An 18,620-nucleotide genomic window follows, 5' to 3' on the forward strand; every position below is an offset into this window, starting at 1 on the left:
GGACTTTGTAGCCCATGTCCCTCCCACTGCACTTGCGCATTACTACCCCGGCCCCCTTCGACTGTCTTCGTGGAACGTGGAGCGATTCTACAACTATATTCCCTTCTTGTGAAGGCGGAGTTTGATCAAAGTTCTTTGATCAGGTGAGTGAAGATAAAGAACAGGTTATGTGGCTTCCGTGGCCTTTCTTTCGAATAGCGTTTGCAATTGACTCTTTCTTGTTAGAGGCGGAAGGACGGGGCAAGAAACTCGATCTAGGTTATCTTAGTACTTGCCGTGTCAGACACGACAACTGTACAATTTTCAAACAAGAATTTTCCTCAATGGACTGTTTTTTACTTTGCGCTGAAGGAAACTCTAGGCCAATACCAGTTACGCCTTGTTTGTACTCGGTGAAGCATAATGTTTGAAAATCAAACCATAGTTCTGTACGAAGGCAAATATAAACTTATTCGACTGTGCATTTTGTTAACCTCCTCTCTCTGCCGACCCCACTTGCTGCAATTACACGAATGCTTTGATGGATAAACCGTTGATAAGATATCAACATTTCGCTGCTTTTAAAGTTGTTTTTAAAGTAATTATTGCGGCTGTTTTTAAATTAAACTGTATATTGTAATTTATGTATCAATGTTCGTGTCGCTTTTGGTGGCGAATTTTAATTCAACCACAAGCCAATCTTCGATTGTATCATACTGAGTTTTGTTATCGTTCACTTTCGTTGCACTGGATATTTTGAGTAAAGTTTGGCTCATGTGATTTCAGTTTTAATTCTCAGAGCAATATTAAAATTGTTCGGAAGTATCTCTGTGTAATGTTAATCTCCAGGCTCATGAATATATACATCCCTAGTTGTATTGTATTTGATTTTGATTTTTACTGTGGCTTACAATTGAGGAAATGAGATAAAAGTTGTATTGTTAAGTACAGTGGAATCATAAATATCAAGGGCATTAAAGGGGGACAACAAAAGCCATGTCTAACGCCAAATTAATTGTCAAAATTCTTTTCACACAAATTCTATTATGGTTTATGCTTGTGATTTTCCTTGTAAAATTTACATTAAAGAGCTCTTAAAGATCAATTAATTGATGAAAATTGGGTTTACAGTTGAATTAGGAACTATTCACTTTATGGCATCTCAAGAGATGCCTGGTGATTGCCATAGAAGTTGTTAAGTCATGTTAGATAGATTTGAGATGCCTGGTGATTGTCATAGAAGTTATTGAATCATGTTAGATAGATTTGATAAACTTTTTTCTATATTTAATCTTAAAAAATAAATTTCTTACGAGGTAAGAATTTCTGATGAGATCTTGGGAGCAAAAGGTTGCACAGACACAGTTCTAGATTACATTTCCTTTGCATTTTCACATATGTTATAGATGACTGAGTAAATTGTTTGATTACTTTGTTCACAGTAGCTCCTGAATAAAGGCCTGACTATGCCAGCTCCAGGGAAACTAAGGGACCTGATACGAACAATAAGGGCCGCAAGGACAGCTGCAGATGAAAGATCAGTGATAGCAAAGGAGTGTGCCTCCATCAGAGATTCCTTCAGAGAGGAAGATAATGATTTTAGATGCCGAAATGTGGCCAAGCTTCTGTATATTCACATGCTGGGATATCCTGCTCATTTTGGCCAGGTATAGTAAAAAAGCACCTTACACTTTATAGGGGAAGTAATAAAGGGAAGATCTTGTAATAGTGCACAATTTTTATGTTAGTATAGGCATCAGTGGTGTAATAATTAGCCTACCTTTTTTTTTTTTTTTTTTTTTTTTTTTTTCAGCAGAAGGCTTGAGGGTACAAACTATGAAGTTTGTTTTTTTATTTTTTGTCTGTTTGTTTGTTTTTTCACTGCAGCTGCACTCAGCCATGTCTGGTTTCTTTTTTAAGCTGAGGTTTGAATTGTGAAAATTTGGTTCTGCTTCTTTTACCAAATAGTTACCCACTTTCTTTCACAGCTGGAATGTTTAAAACTTATTGCCTCGCCCAAGTTTACAGACAAAAGAATAGGTTATCTAGGAGCCATGTTGTTACTTGATGAACGACAAGATGTCCACCTCCTGGTGACAAACTCTCTGAAAAAGTGAGTAAAAAATGTCAAAAAAAAAAAAAAAATGTAACTGTGTGCCAAAAAAAGTATTATTTTATCTGGAGAATTGCTGCTGATATTATACTATTTTCTCATTATATATTAGTGATTTGAGTCATCAGAACCAGTTTGTTGTTGGTCTGGCACTTTGCTCATTAGGAAAGTAAGTTCAACATTGTGTTTCCTTTGTGTGTGTGTGCCATTCTGGAAAATATTTTGGTGATTTAGAAGTCCTTATATTTAACATTGGGTTTTTTACAGCATGGATGTAACTCTCCTTTAATACTACAATAATACATTGAACCCTGTTGTTGTTTAATTTCTAAGAGTTTTAACAATTTTCCTTGCATTACAGCATTTGTTCTCAGGAAATGAGTCGTGATCTAGCAGGCGAAGTGGAAAAGTTGCTCAAGTCCACAAACTCTTACTTGAGGAAAAAAGTAAGTGAAATGTTATTTTCCCATATTAATAGTTTTGTTTGGCACAAAGTGACTAAAAAATGTCTTTTAGGGCTTCACACCCAACCTACCTCACTCAACACTTAGAATGTACCTGCACTTGAACCCCAACATCTTCTGAATGGAAAATGGGAGGGAAATTTCTATCCTCAGGTTATAATGTAATTGTTTGATGTGTTTGTTTTAGGCAGCGCTTTGTGCAGTGAGAATAGTTCGAAAAGTTCCGGAACTCATGGAAGTGTTTGTCCCCACAACAAGATCTCTTTTGAATGAAAGAAATCATGGTTAGTACCAACAAGTAAAGTAGTCATGGTCAGAATTGCAGCCTTGTGGCGACGGTTGTAACTTAGTCATGGCTAGCAACTCTAAGTTCTCAAGCAGCTCGCTGGTGGAAATCTTGAGCCCTTTTGTAGCAGGTGTCTTGAAGCATTGCCCATGCCACCCCCTTCTGTTCTTTCCATTATCTTAGTCAGTGTTAGTAACTGTTCATGGCCTCCACCTTTTGATTATAAAAGTGCTGTAGTTACACGAATTAGTGCTTTCAATGAGACCCAGAGCTCCGGTGGGTATTCTGTTGTGAGTTGCCTGGTATATTTCACCATGCTCAAGTTGCAGTCACCACGCTAAGTCACAGTCACCACGCTAAGTCACAATCAAGTCGCTCTCCGGCAGGTGTTGTACCGAGGTAGCCACCTATTTCAAATCTTATCGAAAGCACTGATGAATACAGGATTGTGTTCAAGACTTGAAAGGAAGTATTGATAGATTACATACAGGTACCTTGTATAGGTCAAGTCAAATACACATATACTGGCCAATACTGATAGGCAGCCCTGCAGTGAAGTGTGTTATTTATAGTTATAATTTGAAGGAACACATTTCAACTTAAACTATTGTTTTGACCTTTTTGACCAGGAGTTGCAGTGTGTGGAATTGCACTTGTTACTGAGATGTGTCGGGTAAACCCTGAGACACTCTCACACTTTCGAAGGGTAAGTTTTTGTAAATCTTAAATAACAAACAAAAGTCAGCTGAACAGCTGTGGTGTCTGTGCAATTTTTATTGTTCTATGATCTACCACTTTGTAGAGCAGGAAGTGCAAGGAAAAAAAAAACACAAATTAATTTCCTGTGCTGTACTTATAGTTGGGTCATCTTATTTCTGATTGGCTGATTCTTCTTCCCCCTTATTCAATACCAGAGAAATACTTATGGTGTTCCTGGTTGTTTAGGTTTTATAGTTGTGATCCATTGTGCAGTTTTAAATTTATCTATTATTGTTGATAAAGTTGCTGTTATTAGTGAAGACCACACCTAATCTGCTCGAATCATACCATTTGCAAGAATTCGTGCACATATACGAAGTTTATTTTGTTTGTTTGTTTACAGCATGTTCCAATCTTAGTGAAGACACTTAAGAATCTTGTAATGTCAGGATATTCTCCTGAGCATGATGTTTCTGGAATAAGTGATCCATTCATGCAGGTAATAAACCTTGATTGTTCTCCTCTTGTTTTAAATGCAAGACACACTATTGAGGCAGACATTTCCTTTATAAGCCCTAGAACTTGGTGGAATACTATCTTAAATTCTGACCGCGAGTTTTATCGTTATTTATTTTTATAAATTGTAAAAAGTTTGTAAACAGTTTCTGAAAAACCTCACGAGGATGTTACTATTAAAGATGATAAGGTGTAAGCACAACAGGTAAAATAAATTTTCAAACTGGTAGAGCAATCGTTTGTCCATTAAATTTTCAAGAATTCCAAGTGGTTTTAAGCAGTAATAAGATGTACTACAGGCAGTCAGTTAATGAAAAGGAGAACACTGGTGATCTTGTGTATAAAAGTGTCAGTTTATGGGCAGTTTTCCTCTCCTGCTGAATGCCAGCCACCAACAGATTTTGTGGTGATTTTTCATTTGTCTTTTGCAGGTAAAACTTCTGCAACTGTTGAGAATGCTTGGTAAAGATGAAGAATCAGTCAGTGAACAGATGAATGATGTGCTGGCTCAGGTGTGTAGATGAAGTTATTTCTAGTGGGAACAATGAATGAGTCTTTTGTTCAGTTTATTCAACAGTATGTGTTAATGGGTAGGAGACAGAGTGGTGCAATGTTTAGTGCACCAGGACTCAAGGTTGAGAGGTCCAAGGACAAGGCCTGGGGCCCATTTCTCGAAAGTCCCGATAACTTTACGGGCCCGTAACAATGTTTTAAAATCAAATTTAAAGGATAGGAAAGCAGGTTCTGGCATCCAAACCAGTCCTTTTTGTTTCTTTAGCTGATAGTTTTATTGCATCAGTTTCAAAACTTTTGAAATCCCCATCTTGAATAAAAACAGAACAGCTTTACGGGCCGGTTAAGTTACCAGGACTTTCAAGAAGTGGACCCCTGGATTGGTCATTGTGTTGTATTTTTGGGAAAAATGCTTCACGCTCACAGTGCCTCTCTTCACCCAGGAGGAAATGGGTACTCAGAAATTATCAGGGGAGCACGATGAAATGCTGTGGGGGGGGGGGGGGGGGGCAGGGTGACTGACATCCCATGTAGGGGAGGGGAGAAGTAACACTCTTAGTCACCTCTTGCTATGCAAACTTGGGTAACCTCTCTCTGTCTTCTTGGGTCACTTTGCTCAAGTATAAACTTTGCCTTTGACCTACCTATAGACTGTATTAAAGGGTATCTCCACCCTTGTAATGAGTAGTTCCAAATGTACTTCTCAATAGATCTGGCATTAAAAAAAATTACCTTACCAAGCAATATGATTTTTTATCCTTTTCCAAAGAAGGTTCTAGCAGCAACCTCGAATTTCCTGCAGCTGTCATCTTGAATAGTGCACAATGCACTCTAGGCTGATGATGTGTAATGGTTGCCCCATTCACTCGCCTTCTAGTTTTTCACTCTTGATGATGCTATATTCCTGTTGTCTGAAGAAAATTTTGGTAAATATGTCATAGATCTTCCCCATGAAGTGTTCGATCAGCAGTCAACATTTTCTGAATAGAAACCTGATGCTTCTCAATATTCTCCATCTTCTACTTCACTTTCCTGTCTCTCTCACTTGAAGAGTGCTCTGGCTCCAACTGATGGGGAAGATCTGTGACATGTTCACTAGAGTGAGAGGTCCCCTGTAATGGCCATCAAACATGTGCACAATGGCACATAATAGACCAACAATAGCATCAGTGCAAAGTACAATGGAAGTCATTGAACAATGCCTTTTCCATGTATTGATAGGTATCTGTAAGTCTACAGGATGTTGGCATTGTACCAGATGGCTTACTATGATAACAAAGTTTATGGAAATGTTTTTTCCTGTTGGAACTAAAGACTGTTACCTTGGAATATTTTAAGGATAAGTTTTGACATATTGGTTTTCCCTTTATTTTTGCATGTAACAGGTTGCAACAAACACAGAAACTAGTAAAAATGTTGGCAATGCCATTCTGTATGAGACAGTTCTGACCATAATGGATACAAAGTCAGAGAGTGGGCTCAGGGTATGGTTTCTTGAATCAATTTTTTTTAAATAGAGTTTTCTCTGTTTCACATTTTTTTTATTTTACAAAAGGAAAAATCACATAATAGATATAATATTACTGTTCATATATCTTCTTACTCAAGGCTGTGCTATAAGGACAATTGAAGGGAGCCCAGTGCTCTGAAACTGTGAAATCCAGGGTGCCTAGCATATGCTTTTTTTGAAAAAACTAAGATTCCTGAGTTGCCCAAGGGCAAAAGTAAGGTGCCAGGGGCCACCAGGCGCTGCTAGACCACAGCCCTGTTTACTCCAGAATTTCAGAGTCTCTGAATGTCAAAAAGAAAAATAAAACAAAGTAGCTTGCATGATTTTGTTTTTGAGTTGAACAGTCTTAGGTGGTTCAATATTTTAGAAGTGGTGATTTAAAGGGGACTAGAAATTTACCAATCTTCAATTGCAATGATCTTCTTGTATCTTGTAGGTTTTAGCAATCAATATTTTAGGACGCTTTCTTTTAAACAATGACAAAAATATAAGGTGAGGTTGATTTTGACGGGTTTTGTTCAGAAGTAAAACTTATTCAACTCAGTTGCATATTGCTGTGTTGGTACTTGACTGTGCATGTAATTTTTCTGCACATGAATGTATGTGTTTGTTTGCTCCATTCATTTGTGAAGTTGTCACAAAAATACCCTCAGTGAACTTTTGAGTTGAAAAATTTGTTCCAGTGTTGGAATTATATTTTTGACTTTTTATTGGTCATTGTATTGCAGATATGTTGCACTGAACACACTCTTAAAGACTGTAACAGCAGATTATAATGCTGTGCAAAGACACCGTACCACAATTCTAGACTGTTTGAAGGATCCTGACATTTCCATCAGAAGGTAGATAGTGCTTCGAATATATATTACTTGTATATATGCTGCGAAGGTTATCTACAAGTGTTGTTTCAGTGTGAATGACATCCTCTCTCACCCTAGGAGAGATAAGCATGTAATTTTGCCAACACCTCTGAATCAAGCATTGAGGTCTTGAGAATATAGAAAATGATCACCAACTAAAAAAAGCTCTTAATAGTTAAACAATTCTTTTTATTAGCACCTTAGGAAATGTATAGAGAACGGCACAGTGAATATGCCTACTGATGTTAGGGTGTACAGGGTTACACATCATCATCATCATCATCATCATCATCATCATCATCATCATCAATCCTTTTCATGCCTCATGGCACATAGGGCCTTCTGGTTTCTGTAATAATTCTTTTTTTTTTTTTACGGGAGAGGGTTATCAGCTCTCTGCCCAACCCCCAACCTGGAGGGCCAGTGGGATCACTCTTCATCTGGCCCCTACCCTTCAACCTGTTTGTCATGGGTGTCCCTGTTAGGAGTGCAAGACTCCAGCCAACATAGCTCTAGGGGTCACTGGGGAACGCAAGCTGCCCCACCACGACAAGGTGGTGATCCCAATCGAGGCAGACAGGGTTACATATAGTAATGAATTATACCCATTATGGTCATTTTGCTTTTTTTTTTTTTTTTTTTTTTTTTTTGGGTCTTATGTTTAGGCGTGCAATGGAGTTGTCCTTTGCTCTTATAAACTCCAGTAACATTCGTGGCATGGTGAAAGAACTCTTGACCTTCCTGGTCAAAGCTGATGTGGAGTTTAAGTCATATGTCACCTCAAATGTCTTCTTAGCAGCAGAAAAGTAAGAGTTTGTTCATCTGCTTATCAAGGCATTGTTTTTGATATTTAAATCTTTCATTGGAAGGTGTAGATAATGATAGTCATAGCCATTTTTCTAGCTTTCAAAACTGCTTCCACCATGAAGCAAGCATTGAAACCCTTGATATATATTAGAGTAAAACTTACAGGTACCGCACAAAGATGGTGGCGATCCAAAAACATTTAGCCTGTTCCCAGCATTTAGACATTAAAAATGGAGCAAATTAACACACGGTACAAAAGCAGAAAAGGGGTGAAAAAGCAAGGGAGGTTTCCAGCTTTTTAGTGCTGTTTACTAATTGGAACAGGCTACGACAAATTGCAAGATTATGAGCAAAAAATCTAGGCTAGTTTTTTTTTTTTTTTACATGCAGGAAATAGATATTGATCACATTAAAATTTGCTTTTCCTTCAGGCATTCCCCAAGTAAAAGATGGCATATTGACACAATGATGAAAGTTCTAACAACAGTGAGTATACTTGGTTGTATAGTGTGGTGGTTGGGTTTATCATACTCTTCAATTACCTAAAATAAAACATTTAAGAGCAGAGAAAATACTGCAAAGTGAACATTCTTACATGTAGATAAGTAATCAAATACGATGAATATATGAAGTTCATATATTTTGAACTGTGGTTATAGATACGTATGATGCACGATCCTCGCAGTAGAGGATCGTGCATCATACGTAGATAAGTAATGTGAGTTTACTGGCCACTCCTGGCTTCATCAATGGCCAGTTTGTGTAAATATGCCCAATGATTATCCATGCTAAACACTACTTAAGATTTAACTGAGCAAAATGAGTGATTATTACGTTCTGCAATATGAGGGCTGTCAACAATGGTTTTTAACTCCATGGGCAACAATCAAGAAAAGACCCCATCCTCGAGGTTTTCCACTAAAGTGTACTTGACATTTTAGAAATCGAATGACTTTGAGTTTTTAAATTGAAATAGATACATTAAGATGAACCTTTAGCTTCTGCAGCTGACTTCATCAATATATTTGTTTGAATAAATAGGATCCACATGTGTTCAGCTTGGTAGCAAACGGGTAGTAAAAGTTCGTGGAAGTGATAGAGAAATCAATTCATTTGTCTAGATGCTTATACATGTTTTAGTTGCATAAATGAAATGTGTTTGTGGCTGTGGATTTTAGGCTGGAAATTACGTTCGTGATGATGCAGTTCCAAGCCTGATTCACCTGGTGTCAACGTCCAGTGAACTTCAAGCTTATGCTGTGCAACGACTTTTTAAAGCCATGCAGAATGACATTAGCCAGGTAATTTTGTGGTGACAACTCTGGAAACATTAGTACAGGTTAAAGTAAACCTTTTACACCTTCATTAACTGAAATTATTTACTCGGAGAGTTGTCAATGCTTGCATTGAATAAGAAGAAAATGACAAAACCGACCAGTTCTGCATAGTTTAGGTGGAAGAGCTTACTGAGTGCAAAATCAGTAGGGTGTGAGCATGCTCTCATCAGCGCTGCTGCACGCATATCTCACAGGCTTCTTGTGAGGGCGGGGCAGAGGGGTTTCTGTGAGGGATCTGGCACTAACTTTCATGCCAGATCCTCTCCAGACCTCCCTGTAAGTAAGTAAAGCAAGCCAGCTCAACTCTCACGAACTCTCTCCATTTCCTTGGACTCGACTTCTACGAGGAACTCGTTCTGCAGCTCCAATGAAAACTTTCTCCCAGGCTAATTCTGGCCGCAGATGCCTGGGTTGAGACTGTTTGGTTGATTGTAAAGTTTTAAATCTTAGAATTGTGATGCATCAGAACAAATATATATTACATTTTGTGGTCCAATCTAAATCGTGTTTTATTTGGGTTTTTCTTTTTAGCAACCACTAGTCCAGGTCGGGTCTTGGTGCTGTGGAGAATACGGAGATCTGTTGTTTGTAGACAGTGAAGAAGACGAAGCTCTCACTGTAAGTTGAATCAACAAGCGCTAATAGATCTGTGACTGCTACTTGGCAGAGCTGTGGTCTAGCTGAGCCCGTGTGCCACAGGTGTCCAACTTTTACCGTGGGTTGACTCGTAGAACTGTGGTTTTGTGAAAACTTAAAGTAGTGAGACTCCCCGCTTTTTGAAAGCAGAGTTTCAAGGCACCCTTTTTAAGAGCACAGCTTCTTATGGGAAATGAATGCATTGAACTCCAGATTTTGAGTTTTACAGGTGGTTGGATTTTGTATCAGATGGTCTCTCTCAGAACGGGAGTACTGCAGCACGTAATCATAATTCGCGCGTATTACCCGTGCGCGAATGTTGCAGTACAGCGAACGGTAAAGTAAATAGATGCTGTGCTGGGAATTTCCCAGTAATGTAAGGAGTTTTGTTGGAAGCATGGCACTAATTGATGTAATCCACTTTTCGTGTTTATTGTAGATTACGGAGAATGATGTGCTTGATGTACTGGAAAGTGTACTGTACAGTTCTCATTCAACGTCCATCAGCAGAGATTATGCATTAACTGCCGTCATGAAACTCAGCACACGCTTTACCGCGACAATGGAGTGAGTGACTTTGAATCAACTTCAATCAACTCTGGTGATCAATTGTAAGGATTCCATTTTGTTGAAAACTTTAACTAGCAGTTGACTTATAAATCCAATTTTTTTTCCTTTTCAGACGGATTAAGAACGTAATAAATCAATTCGAAGTGAACATGGATGTTGAACTGCAGCAGAGGGGCGTAGAGTTTGGTTCTCTCTTCAAAAATCATGATAGTATGAGGTAATGCGTTTTACTTGTAGTCGTGTTGTAAGCTCGGGGAGGGCGAGGCAGCAGAGGGGCGTAGAGTTTGGTTCTCTCTTCAAAAATCATGATAGTTTGAGGTAATGCGTTTTACTTGTAGTCGTGTTGTAAGCTCGGCGGCTAACCTTGGCTTTATGATGGCTGACTGGTTTAAATGTTTCTGTTACTAATGACTGATGAAGTGAAAGCGTTCGTGATAAACATGTAACTTCTCCCTATAATATCCATACATTATCCATCAAACAGGTCATGAGAATACTCAAACTTATCAGGTAGAAGCTGTTATTTTGATCTAACACCACGGAAACTAATTTAAAAGGAAATGCACAGCAGCTAGAGTGGAGAATTTCCAATCAGATCTAGGGAGTTGAAGGGTTGATCTGGACCGCAGGCTAGGAAACAGGCCCCATTAATTTCTGACTGCTGCAAAATGTTCCTTAGTATCGCACCGATTGACTGTAACAGCGAGCACAAAATAGATTCTTTTAGTGTCGGTGGTATTTTTTTTTAAAAACTGGTAATGTATATGGCTTAGAGAATGTTTTTTTTTTTTGTTATCCTTTTCAGACCAGCTCTATTGGAGAAGATGCCCGTTATGGAATCCAAGTCTGTATCTTCTGAGCCAGTTACAAATGGAGAAGTCACAGCACAACCAGAAGAACCGCAAAAGATACAGGAAGGTACACAGAAGCTTCCATCTTCTGCCTGCTACCTACCAAACCTCTCGCCTCCTTACTTGTCCACCTGCCCACTTCCTTACTTCATTCTCGCTCTATAAAACAACTTGACTCTTCCTGTTTTTACACATTAAGTTGACACTTTCACCGACCTCTTCTTCACCCTGCACCGCTGCTTGTGCATTGGGAGGCACATCACCTCTTATCGTACATCAATTCTTTGTCCCAGTGGAATTATGCTAACTCAGAATTTCACTTGTCTTTCTTCTGCTATACAGTTGTTACAGAAGAGAAACCTCCTAAGCAAGCGGTAAGCCGTTAAAGCGCTTTTTCATTGAGTGTTGTAGGTGCAAAACCAAAGTTTTAACAGCAGCCAAACAGAACGAAAGAAAATATTTGAGGAGCTTATCAGTACATAAGTTATAGAATACTTGATATGAGTGTTGTACAAAGAAAAATGCGAGTCCTCGGTGAGGATTCAAACTGCAGCCATCTCCCAGGCTATAATATTAGGTCCATTTGTGACAAGTGCTGTGCATATTACGAAGATCAGAAAAGTGGGGGCGTCTTAGGAGTAGATGGCAGGTTAAAGTTGAGCTCGGTCCGGGCTGTCTGGTCAATTTTCGCTCGGTTACTTCAAGAAGAGAGTGTGTCCCAAGTTTTGTTCGACGCCGAAATTGAAGAAATATTACTATATGTGTTTCTGAATTTCTCCATTTTCTCCAAGCTGTGTTTCTGGTTATCTCCTTTCAGTCGGATACTTTGTTGGATCTACTTGGCGGTGGCCCCACCCAACCTGAACCCGCTCCCGCCCCAGTCCAGCCTCCAGCTCCTGCGTCTTCGTCCGGCGGTGAACTTTTAGATTTACTAGGAGGTCTGGATCTAGGCTCAACGAATGCAGGTGAGATCAACCGCAAATGATACGATTTTAAAGCACCTTTCGACTGGGTGTCGTCAAACGACAAATAAAATCATCACAACGCATTAATAGAGCAGAGATCAAGAAGTGTCACATGAAGCTATTGACAACTCAAATAACCACAAAAAAACCGACCTAAAAAGCGGGAGGCTTTGAGTGGCGAAGCCACGGTTGTTTTCCCTTGACATGTATCATCTCAAGTTCAGTGTCGCTGGAAACCATGTAATCAGGGTGGAGAGAAATTTCGAAACTATGTAACGACAGTTTGCAAAAATGTTAAGGAGATTTGAAAAATGAACAGGATCTACAGAAGAATTTGTTATATCCATTTAGTTATGCAAGTGTTCTAAGTCAACAGCAAAGAGTGAACTCCTTTGTGATTTCAACATTTGCCCACTTTTTCTAAACCAGCTCTACGGTACGACCCCAAAACTCCTGCAAGACCTGATGGGATTCGTAGATAGTCCGAGATTTCTCAAGCAATCGCAGAACGTACAGTCTTGGATTACATTGACCTCCAATTCAAAGTCTTTTAAGCAGCACCATACGTAACCCTGTAACTCGCAAGAGTGACCAAGACAGAACTGGCATTGGTCAATGGGAATTTTCCCATTACTACTGTTTAAAGCTCCCGTGAAACGGCACGGAGCTAAGACCAGATTTCCTCATGTGTTTTCTAGGTTTCCCGCCTATAACAGCCTTCGAGAACAATGGTTTAAAGATAATTTTTGCATTCGAGAAGGTTCCTGGTAACCCATCTAATGTGGTGTCCATCATGGTAACGGCCACGAACTCGCTCGCTTTCCCCATGACTGATTTTGTTTTCCAGGCAGCTGTACCTAAGGTATGCAGTTATTTCCTTTTCGGCTGATAGTTTCGAAAGAAACTGTTTGGGGCTGCGTCGGTGGGAGTAACGAAATAATTTGGATATATCAACAAAGTTGAAGTGGTAAATTGGCCACCGTAACGATTACAAAAGCTGACGTTTCGAGCGATAGCCCATCGTCAGAGCGAATGGCTAACACTCGAAACGTCAGTTTTATAAACTCTTTACGGTGGGTAATTTGCAATTTCAACTCAGTTGATAAAACCAAAATGACTTTGTTACCCCTGCCGACGCAGCACCACTGTTTCTTGATAAACTTACACCCTTTATTCATTAGTAGAGCTACAACTCAAGCAAAATTTCATGTTTGTGCAAGAGGATCGTCTTTCTTCATGTCAGCAAAGTGTAATGACAAGCAATAAACTTTTGCACGCCCTGCAGCCAATAACTTGTCCTTTTGTTCGTCCACAGACTTTCCAGTTGCAACTTTTAAGCCCGTCTGGTAATGTGGTGCCACCCAGCAACTCAGGAACCATTACCCAAGAAGTAAAGGTGGCCAATCCGCAACAGGTAAATCGGTTATTTGTACGCCTGCCCCGTTCACAGCCTCTTATTTTCTTAGCCTGAAGAGCTTGTTTAATTCGGCGCTGTTAGGGTAGGATTTCAACTCGCACGAGTGAACTGGTGGGAATTTCTTTGCGATGTGATTGCGATTTGCGACGAGCCGGATTCGTTAATAGAGCTCCACTCACACGAGCATTTTTCAGTGCAGGTGCAAATATATAACTTTCTTTTTGAAACTAACACGCTAGTGTATAAAGGAGGTTTTTCGGGGTAACACTTTGTCACCGACGAACATGCTCAAGACGAGGACGCACGCCATGATAATGTTAAAGGCTCAGGAAGGCATTTTAATTGAGCAGTTTTTCTGAACAAAGTTATTCCTTTTTCTTTTTCTTTTTTCTTTTTTTTTTTTTTTTGAGTGAAAAACTTGTACATGTACATGTACACTCATTACAAAGATGTCTGCTGCGAAAGTTTTCAACTCTTCTTGCCCTTGCTTCAAAGAGGAAATTGCTTTGAATTCGTTGCTTTACTCGTCCTATCATTTACCAGCTAAATTCAACCATTGTGCGACAATCAAATTCACCGTTTGTTTCCTTTACCGAAAGGGGATTTGGAAGTTTGACAAGGGCGCTGGCTTTATTGGAAATCAAATTGGAAGTTTGACGGCCTTTCTTTCAGTCTGTAAATACAGGAAGGCTCACTTATCAGCGCTAGCGACAAAACAACCCTGCCTAGTTCTTTAATAGAAACATACATTCTGCGAGAACTTAGCCGGAGGCATAACACGTGTGTGATGTTGTTTTATTTCTGACTTCCCGTTCAGCTTACAGGATGTCGGAAATGACAGTTTGAAGCGACTTTCATGCACGTGTTTCCAAGAGGATTTTCAACGTGTTCTTTGGAGACACTCTGTCGAACATATTGTTTTTTTTTCCACGTGTGGAGTGTTTTTTTTTCTCCCTTGCTGGAAGCATCCCTGTTATCTTCAACTCAAGCACTTATTTCTTCACTTGATTGATGTTTGTCCTTTGTCCATCTTGCTGTAGCTCTAGAGTTCTTTGTCTGTGATGGGGGTGGTCTTGTTTTGTGGTTCCTTTGATGTTGACAGTTGGATTCCTGTGTTTTCGCTTGTCGGTCTTTTTTGCGGTTTGTAGCAAATGTTTTCTTTCGCACGGCCTAAAAATAAACTTCCTCTAATCAACAAGTTCTTGCTTTGTCTGAGATTTATGTAAAGTAGTACTCAATCATAGCCGTCGCGCTGGTAGTGTGTTTGCAAGATAAAATTTTATTAGTCCTCAAACTAAAATTGATTCCGTTGTGCAAACAGGTTTCAGTAACTTTCATCCTCTTTTGGTGTGTTTTGTGGAGTCAACTAGTTTATGGTCTCAGAGGACAACAAATCTAAAATGTGTGCTCAGTCGCGTGTTGTAAAATAAAGTTAAGTGAACGCCCTACGACTGAGTTAATGAGTTGTTCAGCCCTCAAGTGATTAAAAGCAAAGAAAACAAACTTATCATCGTGAATTGTCCATCTAAAGTGTCTGCAAAAGGTTTAAATGCTGTTCAAACACGAGGCGCTTTTTAATCTACGTGGCAGCTTTTAGGGAACAGCCATGTAGGAAACAGGGCGTACAGTGCAAGATCGTTCATGTAGTCTCGTCTTTGAGTGTTTTGAAGACAGGTTACTCGCCAATCACTTCTGGAAGGTCAATGATGCATAACTTTGTGCTTTTGTCTTGAAGCAAGGCCCTTATGAGTTTACTCGTCCTGTGCTACATTTCCATTTCGAAAACCAGTTTTTTTTTCGAACGTACCCAGGGACAGTTCTGCCGATGGCAGTTCTACAACATTGTGTATCGTAACATTTGCCAAAACGCGTACATGTTAGCGGAGCTTTGTGTGGAGGCGTAAATATTTTTTTTCCCAGTAGAAGTGGGAGGTACTTTAGCGCGAAACCAGGACACATTTCCTCTCTAAATATCCATATGTCAATGCATGTAAACGAATTTCATCGTATACTGAAGTAAGATGCCAAGGCGTAATATGTTTTACGCCTCGTTTGTTACGTTTGTTTATTCATTTGTTAGTTTGTTTGGTAACAAAGCCTTTTTCGCATAATATAGTTTATTATTATTTATCATTGTTATAATTTTGAGGTTTCCAATCAGACTTTCATCGATATTTTTCAAAGTTCTTACCGAAGGTAACAACAAAATGGGAAAAGAAACTAATTTATAATTGAAAATAAGTGTTAGCCTCCTTTTGCCATTAACGTTAAGATAACATCGGAGCTTTGGTGCGTTTTCTGATCGTAACTTGCGTCTCAAACGCGGTCATGCGCGTGAGAATCCTGCAACTTTTTAACTTAATACCGCTTGTAGTAAGACATTGTATGAAATGTTGTTTAAGAAGTGTAATGGTCAATGGGGAATTTTTATGGGGTGGGGTGGGTGGGTGGGTTTCACAGGGAGAGAATTTCGTTCTCCTAACTCGCAGTTGATGTAGTCACAGTATTTCGGTTGCACGTACGTTTTGAACAAGCGGAGAAACCGCAGAATTGGCAAAGTTGCTTCACTATTTTGATGAGCCTTTTCTTTCATGCTCATACAGCCCTTAAACTTTTACTTATACTTTTTTCTTATTTCTACAGCAACCGTTGCGCATGAGGTTAAAACTGTCGTATAAAGTGAATGGGGCCCCGGTCAATGAACAAGGAGAGGTGAACAGTTTCCCTCCGGGACTCTGACGTCCTCGACACAGGATCATTATATGTAGAAATTATATTTTGTATGGTCAATTGCATATCGATGTGTATCAGAGGCCTGGATGCTGTCTGTAGTCTTAGGTTGCGTACCGTTTAGAACATGGAATTAAAACTGCAGCGGTACAGAAGACTTGGGTGGTCAGAATTGATAAATGATCAAATTCACCGCACTCAAGACGTGATTGACGTCTGAAGATTGTTAGGGAGAATTTTTATATTGAAGTGATGACTATTCTTTTTATCACCACAAGCTAGCTGACTCGATGGTAATCTGTAACATGATAAGCATGTTTAAAATCTGTGATCGTGCTTCCATGTTCTATACCTCTGCAGCTCCAGGGTCTAGTCCAAACGCCCTATCTCAAATCAGTTCACAGTTAGGTTATGAGGTTTTTGTCGTGCCTTCACTGAGGATTTCCCTTCCCCCTTTCTACAAAGATGGCCAGGAGAGATTTCAGAAGGGGGATTGGGTGGGGAAGGGGGAGGGGTTAAATCAAACAATTGCGCAGCCAACACCGAAAATTGTTACTCTTCATTTAAACCCTGATGGTCGCTGCTTCTCGTTAGATGAAAAGTAGAGAGAAAGAAAGAAGAAATAAATGATACAATTATGAAGCAAACGGAAAAGATTTACTTGAAACACATGCTTAAAAAAGGAACCTACTATATGTAGATGGCTCTGAAATTGCAAAGTTACGTAATTTGTTATATAGTTTCATTTAGGCACCCGTCTTCAGTTCTACTCATCGCTACTTTCTGGTAGCTTCACCATTCTGTTTTTTTTTTTTGTGTGCGTGTTAAGCGAGATAACCGAAAGGAGATCTTTCATGACTTGTCAGGCGTCTGGATGAAATTTTTTAAGTAGAATGTTACCTCACGATCTTCTTAGAATATGGTAACAATAAGATCACAAATGGACTTTTAAAGATAAGCAGCAGTGTCCTGATTCGTCTTTTTTTTTTTTTCACTCTGATCTCATGCGAGTGAAGTAACGTTCTCCACCATTCGCGAGCTTCTTTGCTGTTGAGTTCGAAATTTTCCAAAAAAAAATCAAAACAGTTTCTGTTGAATTAGAATATTAAACTTAAAACTTGGCTGCTTTGTATAGAATGGTGTGTTGTTGATCTAAAAGTAGAGGATGGTTTTTCTCGAAGTGGGCTTGTTAGGTAAGATTTAACCACGTCAAAGGGAAGCAGTTTTGGAATACTGTTTAGTGTAGACATGGCAAATGCAGCCTTTTTTTAAAAACTGATGTTTCATGTGCAGTATGTGACGTGGCAATAAAGCTCAGACTTAACAAAAATGATGTAAAAGATTACTTTGTTCTTGTAAAAATATACTAGAAAAATAACGTAAAATAAAAGGCAATTCACGCAGTTTCCTAGTTCGAGAGTTTTCGTGGGCCAAAGACAACCAATCAGGTCGTGGAGGAATGTGTTTTGGGTCGAGGCCTAGGGCAGGGAAACACAAGGAATACATTCTGTAGCCAAAAGAGAAAAGCATAGGAGACTAACCACTCAAGATTCAATGGCAGGACTATGTCCAAAATGTGTGCAGCACCTTGGTATTATTCGTGCATACACTGGGAAAACAAGTATCTAGCTGTTGTTGCATGGTAATATAACGAATGAAAAGTGAGAAATTCCCTGGGCTTCCTCTTGTAAGACTGTTTTAAACTTGCTGGTTGTTGCACCACACCACGAGTGAACAACCATAACCATTACCGTGATAGTTAACCTCTCTTTTTAAAGATTGTTTCAGGTAAAACATTTGATCGAAGAACAACGAGAAACGAGAAAGTTAGTAAGCAGGTGAGAGCCATCGTGCGCGCGGGAACACGAACCTCTCGCGACTCCTTCCTCGCAACTCGCAAACGGCTTGTCAGGTGTGTTACAGTGGCTAGTGGAGAGACTCGAAGCTTTGTGGCGTATGAATCGTGATGCGAGATTTCTCATAAATTCAGTCAGCGTCCGACAGTGATAAGACGCAACAACTTTCAATCTCCTTTCTCGGCAAGTCTTTTGAAGAGTCGGTGTAAAGTTGATCAAAAACTGAATTCGCCTTGTAAATATCATTTTCGGGTGCGATTCAATTTCTTTAACTGGCATTCATTGCTAGAGGAAAATGGCCTTTTGTGATTCGAAGCCAAGCCCAGACACGCCGATTAGTCTGGCTTAACTGAGTTGAAACAAATATTTATTTCGCAGTGATGTCTGGCTTTTCTTAGAGTTTAATCGATTTAAAATAATGGAATATAAGTTTATTTATGGGAGACTCGTGAGTTAAAAATGCGCTTTAAATTAATTGAGAAAATAATTAAATTTTACACCAGGAGACTTG

General features: G+C 39.3%; 1 protein-coding gene across 2 annotated transcripts; it reads left to right on the plus strand.

The window, feature by feature from the left end:
- The first annotated feature begins 5 nt into the window (after nt 1–5).
- On the plus strand, nt 6–17,656 carry LOC111341730 (AP-1 complex subunit gamma-1). Of its 2 annotated transcripts, XM_088754673.1 has the most exons (24): nt 48–145; nt 1,424–1,646; nt 1,968–2,092; nt 2,205–2,261; nt 2,454–2,538; nt 2,744–2,840; nt 3,472–3,548; nt 3,945–4,040; nt 4,489–4,569; nt 5,956–6,054; nt 6,517–6,572; nt 6,809–6,922; nt 7,606–7,746; nt 8,179–8,233; nt 8,926–9,048; nt 9,616–9,702; nt 10,160–10,287; nt 10,403–10,507; nt 11,096–11,208; nt 11,484–11,515; nt 11,959–12,106; nt 12,805–12,968; nt 13,422–13,520; nt 16,167–17,656. In XM_088754673.1, the coding sequence occupies exons 2-24, from the start codon at nt 1,446–1,448 to the stop codon at nt 16,260–16,262; spliced, it is 2,379 nt and encodes a 792-aa protein (XP_088610799.1). In that variant the 5' UTR covers nt 48–145; nt 1,424–1,445; the 3' UTR covers nt 16,263–17,656. The 2 variants fall into 2 exon arrangements, with proteins under 2 accessions (XP_088610800.1, XP_088610799.1); XM_088754674.1 differs by lacking the exons at nt 12,805–12,968; nt 13,422–13,520; nt 16,167–17,656 and adding an exon at nt 12,536–12,682 and having other exon boundaries at nt 6–143; nt 1,422–1,646.
- Nucleotides 17,657–18,620: the final 964 nt, after the last annotated feature.

Source organism: Stylophora pistillata, chromosome 3, assembly GCF_964205215.1.
Source record: "Stylophora pistillata chromosome 3, jaStyPist1.2, whole genome shotgun sequence".
NCBI lineage: Eukaryota > Metazoa > Cnidaria > Anthozoa > Scleractinia > Pocilloporidae > Stylophora > Stylophora pistillata.

Coding starts and splice junctions, on each gene's coding strand:
- LOC111341730 (XM_088754673.1), top strand. CDS start 1,446: ATGCCAGCTCCAGGGAAACTAAGGGACCTGATACGAACAATAAGGGCC. Junction 6,573..6,808: donor AACAATGACAAAAATATAAG/GTGAGGTTGATT, acceptor ATTGTATTGCAG/ATATGTTGCACTGAACACAC. Junction 10,288..10,402: donor CGCTTTACCGCGACAATGGA/GTGAGTGACTTT, acceptor TTTCCTTTTCAG/ACGGATTAAGAACGTAATAA.